At 54.1% G+C, this 8,053-nt stretch overlaps 1 protein-coding gene across 1 annotated transcript in view; it reads left to right on the plus strand.

The window, feature by feature from the left end:
- Positions 1-740: 740 nt before the first annotated feature.
- Positions 741-8,053, plus strand: part of CSUI_006685 (uncharacterized protein) — a 16,337-nt gene continuing 9,024 nt past the window's right edge. The window contains exons 1-3 of the mRNA XM_068066838.1: positions 741-5,025; positions 5,960-6,209; positions 6,524-7,265. Coding sequence (XP_067921186.1) covers positions 1,776-5,025; positions 5,960-6,209; positions 6,524-7,265 — 4,242 coding nt within the window. The 5' untranslated portion in view covers positions 741-1,775. The remainder of the gene's footprint in view (positions 5,026-5,959; positions 6,210-6,523; positions 7,266-8,053) is intronic.

The raw sequence follows: 8,053 nt of genomic DNA on the forward strand, positions 1-8,053 counted from the left end.
AGGCTTTGGCGGGCATATCAGTTGGTACTCACGGATTGACGCGTACATCCCCTTGGTCACGCTACTTTGAACGCTTGGGCAAAGCTGGCGCCGCCTAGGCACTGAGGTAACTAAGAATTCGAAAGAGCGTGGGGGTGAGAGGCGGGGGGGATCGCGGGCACACAGGCCCACACACCACTCGTGCGGTGTTTACTAGATAGCGACCGTAATCTCCGTCAGAGGGCGGAGCATCGCCTTCAGCCCCAGGTAGCCGCAGCTCTCCCAAGGCGAAACGAGTATATCTCCGCGTAAGCACCTTGAAAGTTGGCTGAAAGAATATGTAGATTCCCACACACTCAGGTAAGCCAATTTTACCAAGCGGAGAGGGGCCACCCTTGGTAGCCACGGACGGTCAAACTAGCAGCGCGGGTCTTTTATTGCAGCAAATGGCCATTCGCTGCAGCCTCATGCTGCAGTACACCTTGCGAATGCCGGTCCGCTTTGGGCGTCCTGGACAAAGACAGATTCTTTGCCGCGTTACGTCTTTTACCCAGGTCGGTTTTCTACAGTCGTCGGGTTCGTGGGCCCTGTTGTCATCGGCTTGTGATGTGCGGCGAGACGCCGCCTACCAGCAGCATTCCGCCCTGGGCGCGAGGAACTAGCGAGCAAGTCACGCTCACAGCTGTTGAGCCTTGTGGATCCCCGGCCGCGAGTGCGGGCTGGCAGTGTCGCGAGTGAGACACGGGGGACTGCACTGTCTCCGCCTGTCTGCTGGGCCAGCCTTGCTCTTGCATGCTTATATTTTTGTTCTACCGTGTTTACTGTCTCCTCGAAGAGACGTCACGATTTCAAATAAGGACAACGAAGTCGGCGCAGGCGACTTTTTTCCTCCTTTCCTCGGGCAGCGATCTGACGCGGCAAAAAGGAAATCTTTCTTGTCTTACTAAGAATGCTGCAAGGGTCTCAGCGAACCAACGCTGTCGATTGTCTTCTTATCGAAGTTGCCCTCTTCCGGCCAGTCTCTCTCAAGCCATTGCATTCCCAGCTTAATTCCTTAATATGCCGCAGGTAGCTGCGAGTTGTGAACTGGTGTTCAGCCCTCCCCTCTGTTCACGGACGGGAGGTGCCGCTTCTTCCTCGGTGGAACCATCACGGAGACATTCGCGGCCGTCTCTTCCGGTTTGTCTCAGTCTGCGCCTGTTTACTTTCTCCTCAGGTCCCTGTCTCCCGCGAGTGTTGAGCTTTCCGGGGTATGCAGGCGTGGCCGCTGTCGCGCGCAGCCGCACACCAGAAATCCGTGAAGCGAGGGACGGTTTTGACCGTTCACGATATCGCGGCTGCAACCGGACTGTTACTGCGCAGTACACTACTTATTGATGCCAGGTGCTACCCCTCTTCAGTCCTTCTCATCAGTATATCGGATGAGGGACTTGTAGCTGACGTCACTTCGCTGAACACACCATGGAGTCCCGTACATAGCCCAGACACACCTGCGGAGTGTCGGCCTGAAGGCTAGAGTTCGGCAGCACGGCTGCTGCCTTAGACGATCCGTCCTGCCACTGCGGCAGTTCAGAGTGAAAGGAAATTCCTTCGGTAAGGCAAGGTTCTCTGCCTCGACCCCGTTGCCATGTGTCCGGTTTCCTCGTGCCTTCGTTCACGGCCTCATGACGACAGGACCGCGAACGAGTATAAGTGAGAGAGCTTAGTCCCTAGTTTTATCCCTTCAACACGAAGCGGGATGCACAACTGCCCTCCGGACTGACGACCCACCTCAGTGGCTATTCCTCAGTCGGCCTATGGGAAGGGGTACAGGATTTTCCAAGATGAGTAAGCAAACATCATCGGTCCTCCTACTACATAGGGGGGAAAGTAACAAAGAGGAAAAAAGTTGCCCTGTCGCCATTGACCGTGACAAAGGCATCCTTTATGGCGGGGCAGTCAAGAGGAGCTCCCTCCATGAAACCTCGTGGTTTTGTCTGGTTGCTGGTCTTCTGTGCCAGCAGTTTCCGAGCACCTGTAGCTTATTCTCTCGGCACATTCTCACAGTAAACAGAGAATCTCCCGTTTGTGTCACCCATCTCAGTTGTGAAGGACCTGCGCGCGCTGTCGTGGCGCTCCCAGCAGACTCCGTTTTTTCATGTCCGTCCTTAGCGTCTCCCTGTGCTTCCACGCGAGCTTCCTCTGTCCCTTCACCGTGCTCTTGTCCCACCTCCCGGCCGTCAACTTACTGCCCTTGTCGCGCACTGCTTGCTAAGCTTTCTTCCGCCATCCGCTTTTCTCCCTTCTCTCCTGTGCCTCGCTCTACGGGAGGGAAGGTTTGCATCAGCTTTTGCCCGCTTAGAGTCTTGCTCCTCTTTCTTCTTCTCTTCGCACTCTTACCTTTGTCCCCTCTTCTCCTTCTACTTCCACGTTCTTCTCGTCGCAGCACTCCAAATCTTGCTTCATTTGTTTCAGCTTTCCACATGGGATCTGCAGCCAGTGGCTTCTCACGATGTGCCAAGACGCAGAGGCGCCCTAAGGCCCGCCTGTGCCGCTTTTCGTTTTTAGTTTTTCATCTTGCAATCCTGAGCCTGCTGCCACGTCCAGCGTCTGGGGTTTCCGTACACCGAAATTCCACGAAGCTGTTTGGACAGTCCCATCGCAGGGCCATCTTGGACAAAACCTCTGCACCCGTCCTGGGCTCATCACCGTCGCTGTCTTTCTCTTCCGTCCCTCTATCGTTCCTCACCAGTCCTCGCTCTGCTTCTGCCTGCGCTTCTGGCTCTTCTTCTCCTTCGTCCTTACGGCCACACTTTTGCTCTTTCATTCTCCGTCCGGTTTGGACGAGAGCAGTCGGGGCCAGTGCATCCTGCCGGCGTCCCTTAGTGCAGATAGTGACGCGGAATGCCCGACGCAGAGTGGGTATGGGTGACTGTGGGGACCGAACCTTGGGATGGAGTCCCACGGCTCATTATCCCAAGAGTGATCCTTCTCGGCTAGCTGGGTGTTCTTTGGGCTCTCGTGGTGTCTCGTATCTCCCTCCTTGTTCTTCTTTGAAAGCTGGTTCCGCCGTGTCTCCCATACTTCCACACCGGACCCGGGGGTCTTCGTCTTTCTCCCGTCGATTCAAAACTCAGTGTACACCGCATTCTTTTCCCCTTTCTCGACGTCCTTCGCTGTGTTTGCCTGACTCATTTCTTCGCTTGCATGCATCACAATCAGATCACGACCTGCTTGAACCTGAGACTGAAGGCGAAGTCCTTCACCGTTCTGCAGGCCTTGAAATGTGGGGAGAAATGGCACCTCCGGTTCCTCTGTCCGCACTGTCTTCCCCCGTTTCCGCACACTCGTGCATGAAGTCTCCGCTCCGGGTCGCTTCGGGTGTTCTAAGGAAAGAGGCCAAGCACAGGTCTCCCGCCTTCAATGATGCTGCCGAAGAGCTTGTGTCGGGAGCTCTTGTGGGCCGAAGAGTCTTCGTAGCTCAGTTGCCATCCCCTGAGCGTGACTTGTTCTTTCAGCAAATGGATGCCTCTTTCTATCCTGGTTGGGAAGAGGGTCAATTCCTCCACAGCTCCGAGGGGGGACGCGGCCTTTCACAATCGCCGCATTTTTCAGACGTCTCATGCATGGGAAACCTCTCGTTCTCAACGCGGTTCTGTAGCAGCCATGAACTTGAACGGTTCAGGAATCGTCTTACCTTTCTCTCTTTGCCACTCGATACCTTCTTGTTCTATCTTGTGGTGTCTCCCTCTGACGGACTGCTTTTCCTTCAAGATGGAGGACCGTACTTGCTGTTGCAGCATTTACAAGCGAGAAAATTCCTCCCAGGGGAAGGCCCTACATCCGAAGGCTCTCTGTCGCCTTCTACCCCGTCTATCGACATTTACGATTTACGGTATGCCCACCACTGTCTAAAGCAGAAGGTGGCACAAGCGGCTATGAGACTTCAGGGACAGCTCGAGTATCAGTTGGTTCAAAAGGAGACAGAGCGTGCCATGAAAGAGGAGACGCGCAGCAGAAAATTGGGGAGATACCTTTCTAGAGAAGAAGAGAGATACTTTACTGATGACGACGAAGGGAATCGAGACACGCTAGAGTCGGCAGGCGGCGTTCGCGAGTTCTATCAGATGGCTTGTCGGCAGGTTGATGAGTTCTTTGCCGGTCTGTACGCGCGAGTGCCAAAGAGAAGAAGTCTGACGCGGGTGGAGGATTACCGAGCTGGTGACGCCAGTAGGTCGGAGGAAGAAGACGGAGGGAAGACGAGGAGGCAAGGAGGTAAAAATGAAGTCCGAGAAACTAATGCGAAATGCACGGCGACAAAGAACGAAGAGGGTAGACGTGGGGAGCGCAGTCATGTCGAGGACAACAGAAGGGCGAAGAGCTTTCACCATGCAACTATGGAACTTCGGAAAATCTGGGAGGATTACCGTAAGGCACTCTTCACTGAAGAAGAAGTCCCGCCTTTTGATAGACTCGAAGTCGTGTGGATCGACGGCGCAGCTCCGCTTGTAGACGTGCGGGAAGCGGAGGCAACAAAAGACAATCCGAGCAACAAACAGACAACTGAGGATCCTCCCAACCGCGTCACTGCCTCCTTAAAAGAAAGAAACTTTCTTTCGCAGAGCGAGAATAGCCATGAAACACAACCGGAGACAGGGGGTGATCCCACATCTGGCAGTTATCGCACGAAAGAGGCCAGCTCAGACGCAGGCGTGGATCAGCGGCTCCCGGCCAGAACTCGTCGTTACTTGCTCCGGCTTCCCAGTTTGGAGTTTCATGCGGCACTCGCAGAAGAAGAGAACAATGAAGGCTCTGCTCCATCAGCACAAGAAATTGTACGGAGATGGGCTGTACTCCGAGCGATGGTTCGAGTGTACGAACTCCTTGCTCCCGATGCGTTCACACTCGCAGGAGGCACGGACCTTGCAGCATTAAGGACAGTTTTGAGAAAGAATGCAAAAAGGAAATTCGAGGCCATGATTAGCGCAGCAGGCACAACGGTGGATGGCGAAGCCGTCCAAGAGGACGACGGAGCGCTTGCTTCATGTTCTGTACCAGCTGAGATTGGTAAGCGGGCTACGGCTGCAGTGGAGGTCCAGGAAGTTGGCTAATCACGGAAGCGCGGCCAGAAAGTGAGCTCAGTTTCGATAGCAGTGAACGGCAAGTAGAAAAGACGCGCTACTGGTTTGACTTCTGAGCTCTCCTTTGTTTCCACAGATTTAGTCACGAGCTGCACGGGGACTTGAGTGATCTACAGTGACAGCTGTACATAGGAAGGACAAATCGGGGGCCTGGGCGTGACTGTAGGTGATGCACACCCGGGATGTGTGGACAGTAACTGTCTGTTTGCCTGAAGGTGATGTTTTGTAGCGTTCTGTTGGGGTTTGAGATACTGTCCCCCTTGCCTGCTCACCGGACAGGGTGATGCGCTCAGCGTAGGTGTTGCAACCGCCGTTTTTCTCGAAAGAGGAGTTTCAACTGTTTATCTCAACAAGCCTCATTGTGCCGGCTTGTCTGAGCGTGAAGCTGATCAGCTGTTACCACTCTCAGCTGCACCGCGGAGACTGCTGAGAGGAACACCAGATTTGCGTGAAGCAGAGGCCAAAACGCACTCTGGCGACTTCTGCTTTTACAGCTCGGGAGGTGACGTTTCTTGTACGGGCAGGAAGGCGAGTACGGGGTGCGTGCGTGCACCCCTCCGTGCCCCTACGGCCCTGCCTTCATTGAGTGGTTACGCTCTCGTGAATCCTGCTGACAACGAGTCCCTATCCGAGTATCCTTCACGAGCCGCGAAAGAGAAGTCGCGTCAATATACGCACGTGGCCCCTCTGCAGCGAGTAGACGCATGAGTGGAAGTGTAGCTTTATGCGTCTCTTAGTTACATGTGTGTCTTCCGTGGACGTGTGGACAGAGTTCCTTCTCTTTCCTGACTACATCTTTACGGATCCCAAACACATCTGTCGTTTGCTTGGGTGTGCTTCGCACTGTTCTGGTGTAACAGTGACTTCTGCGCCGCTCCGGCGAAAGCGGATGCACATTCTGCGGATGATCGAAGAACAGGAGGGCCGTTCCCAGAAGAAGCGGGGAAAACCGGAGAGCGACCAAGCCGAACTGGGTAGCGGGAGAAGTGCCCATTCGTCAGATCTTCTTTTTCCTTTCGAATGGATAGAGGGGCCCTGGCTTGATTCAGTGGTAGCTACAGCCCAGCAGAAGCGAGTGCTAGGCAGCTGGCTTTCGGGGGCGGCACGCAGGTAGGTTGGAGCCACGGCTGAGGAATCTATTTTTTCAGTGCCGACCTTGAAATTCAGTTATTGCTTTTCGCCACATTCCGGAGTCTTAAATTTTTTGTGTACGCGTGCGTCCGCACATACATGGCGTGTGATGCGTGGCGCTGACGTCTTTGGCGACGTATCCAACTACGTCCGTGCGGGGTCCACACTTGGCAGCCATTTTCTCACGGCCGGGGTTTTCTTTGGAATATTCAGTAAAGGTATCTCCGGATGGCAATATCACCTTTGGGAGCTGAGCAGGATGGCATGCACAGTTTTTAAACATTTTTCCTCAGACTTTCGGATTCCTCGGATCTCTTTGAGCATCTCCTCCGATCCCAAACAGCCCTCTCTACGTCGGAGGCCCTGCACTTTGTCGCTCGCTTCCTCCGTCGCTACCCTCGTCGCCCGGCGCTCTCGGACGTACAAGCCACGACAGACTACAGGGAAGCCGAGGCGCATCGGAGAGACATGGAAGAGGATCTGGAAGAACGGCACGGACTATCCCAGGACAGGACCAGAACGGAAGCGAGGAGGACGAGAGAGAGCAAGCAGACTGGAGAGACCAGGGCGGCAATGCGAAGAGGAAGCACGTCGATGACAAGGCATGATGAAGAAGATGGAGAGGGGATCTTCCCTGTCCAGCAGAGAGCATTAGCCGGAGCACTGCTGTTCGGAGGCTTGGATAAGGCAGCTGGGGTGATTGAGCCAATAGGTAGTCGCTTGCACGCGCAGATTATGACCGTCGGGAGACAACTGAAACATCTGCGAACTGCGGAAGGTAGGAAGCACTTCATGGACTTATACAGAGAGGAAGAGGAAAAGCGAGAACAGGAGAGGAGACGCCGGCGAAGAGAAAGAGGAGAAGAAGAACAAACGCCTAGTGAAAGGGCAGATGAGCTGCTTCTTAAAGCCGAAGAGGCCCGTGGAGGACACGGGTTTCTTGAGCAGCAACAGAAGATCTTGACGGAGCAGCTGGAAGACCAGCAGGCTCAGCAGGCGGCGCTGCTGAATAGCGTCGAACGGCAGCTTATTGGGGTAAGCGAGAGCAAGTGAGCACATAGTGCAAACTAGATCATTATAGTCAAGTTACTCAGTTATGCAGTTGCCTACAAAGTGCGCGTGTGTCTCGACAGTACACGGCCGACACGTGTACGTTCTTATGGCCTTGTACAGGTACTGTTCGATGCTGCAAGTTTTCCGAAGACTTTATTCATCAGTACAAAGCAACTGGGAATAAGTGCCTCCGCCTAGGAACAGAATAAACTCTACTGAAACAGTACTGATGATGTCAAGTAGGAATGAGCAGCGGCGATGAACTCTGGCTTCCAACTAATACTGCCGTGAATGCTGGTCGCGTTTTGGCACATCGTGTTCGCCCAGCCGGAACCGTGAAAGTGACGCCCGAGTCGGAAGAGGGGGCTACAGGAGGCACGTCTGAACGCCGTGACTGTGTGCATGGCATGTGTATCACCGTACACGTTCATCTGCCTCGCACGATACTTGCGCGGTTACCCCGTTTGTTTACACTGCGCTAGAGCGGACGCGCTGGCGTTTGTACACTTGACTACTTCCTGGTTTCAGCTAAAACAAGTTCGCGTACGCTCGTGTCTGCTGGCGGCACCTAGCTGATTACGCTACATGTGGGGCTGTGGCGGCTTGTCTCCTTGAATACGCATGCACACGCGTCCGCGGAAATGTGGATGTGTACGCATGTGTCTTGATTGCGCGCTTCTGTTTTTGTGTCGAAGGGTAGTAAATCAGGGCAGAAACGATTTCTACATATAACGTTATTATTACGATACATGGTCTAGCTATGATCTTTA

The sequence above is a fragment of the Cystoisospora suis genome (genome assembly GCF_002600585.1).
Source record: "Cystoisospora suis strain Wien I chromosome Unknown contig_3428, whole genome shotgun sequence".
Lineage (NCBI taxonomy): Eukaryota > Apicomplexa > Conoidasida > Eucoccidiorida > Sarcocystidae > Cystoisospora > Cystoisospora suis.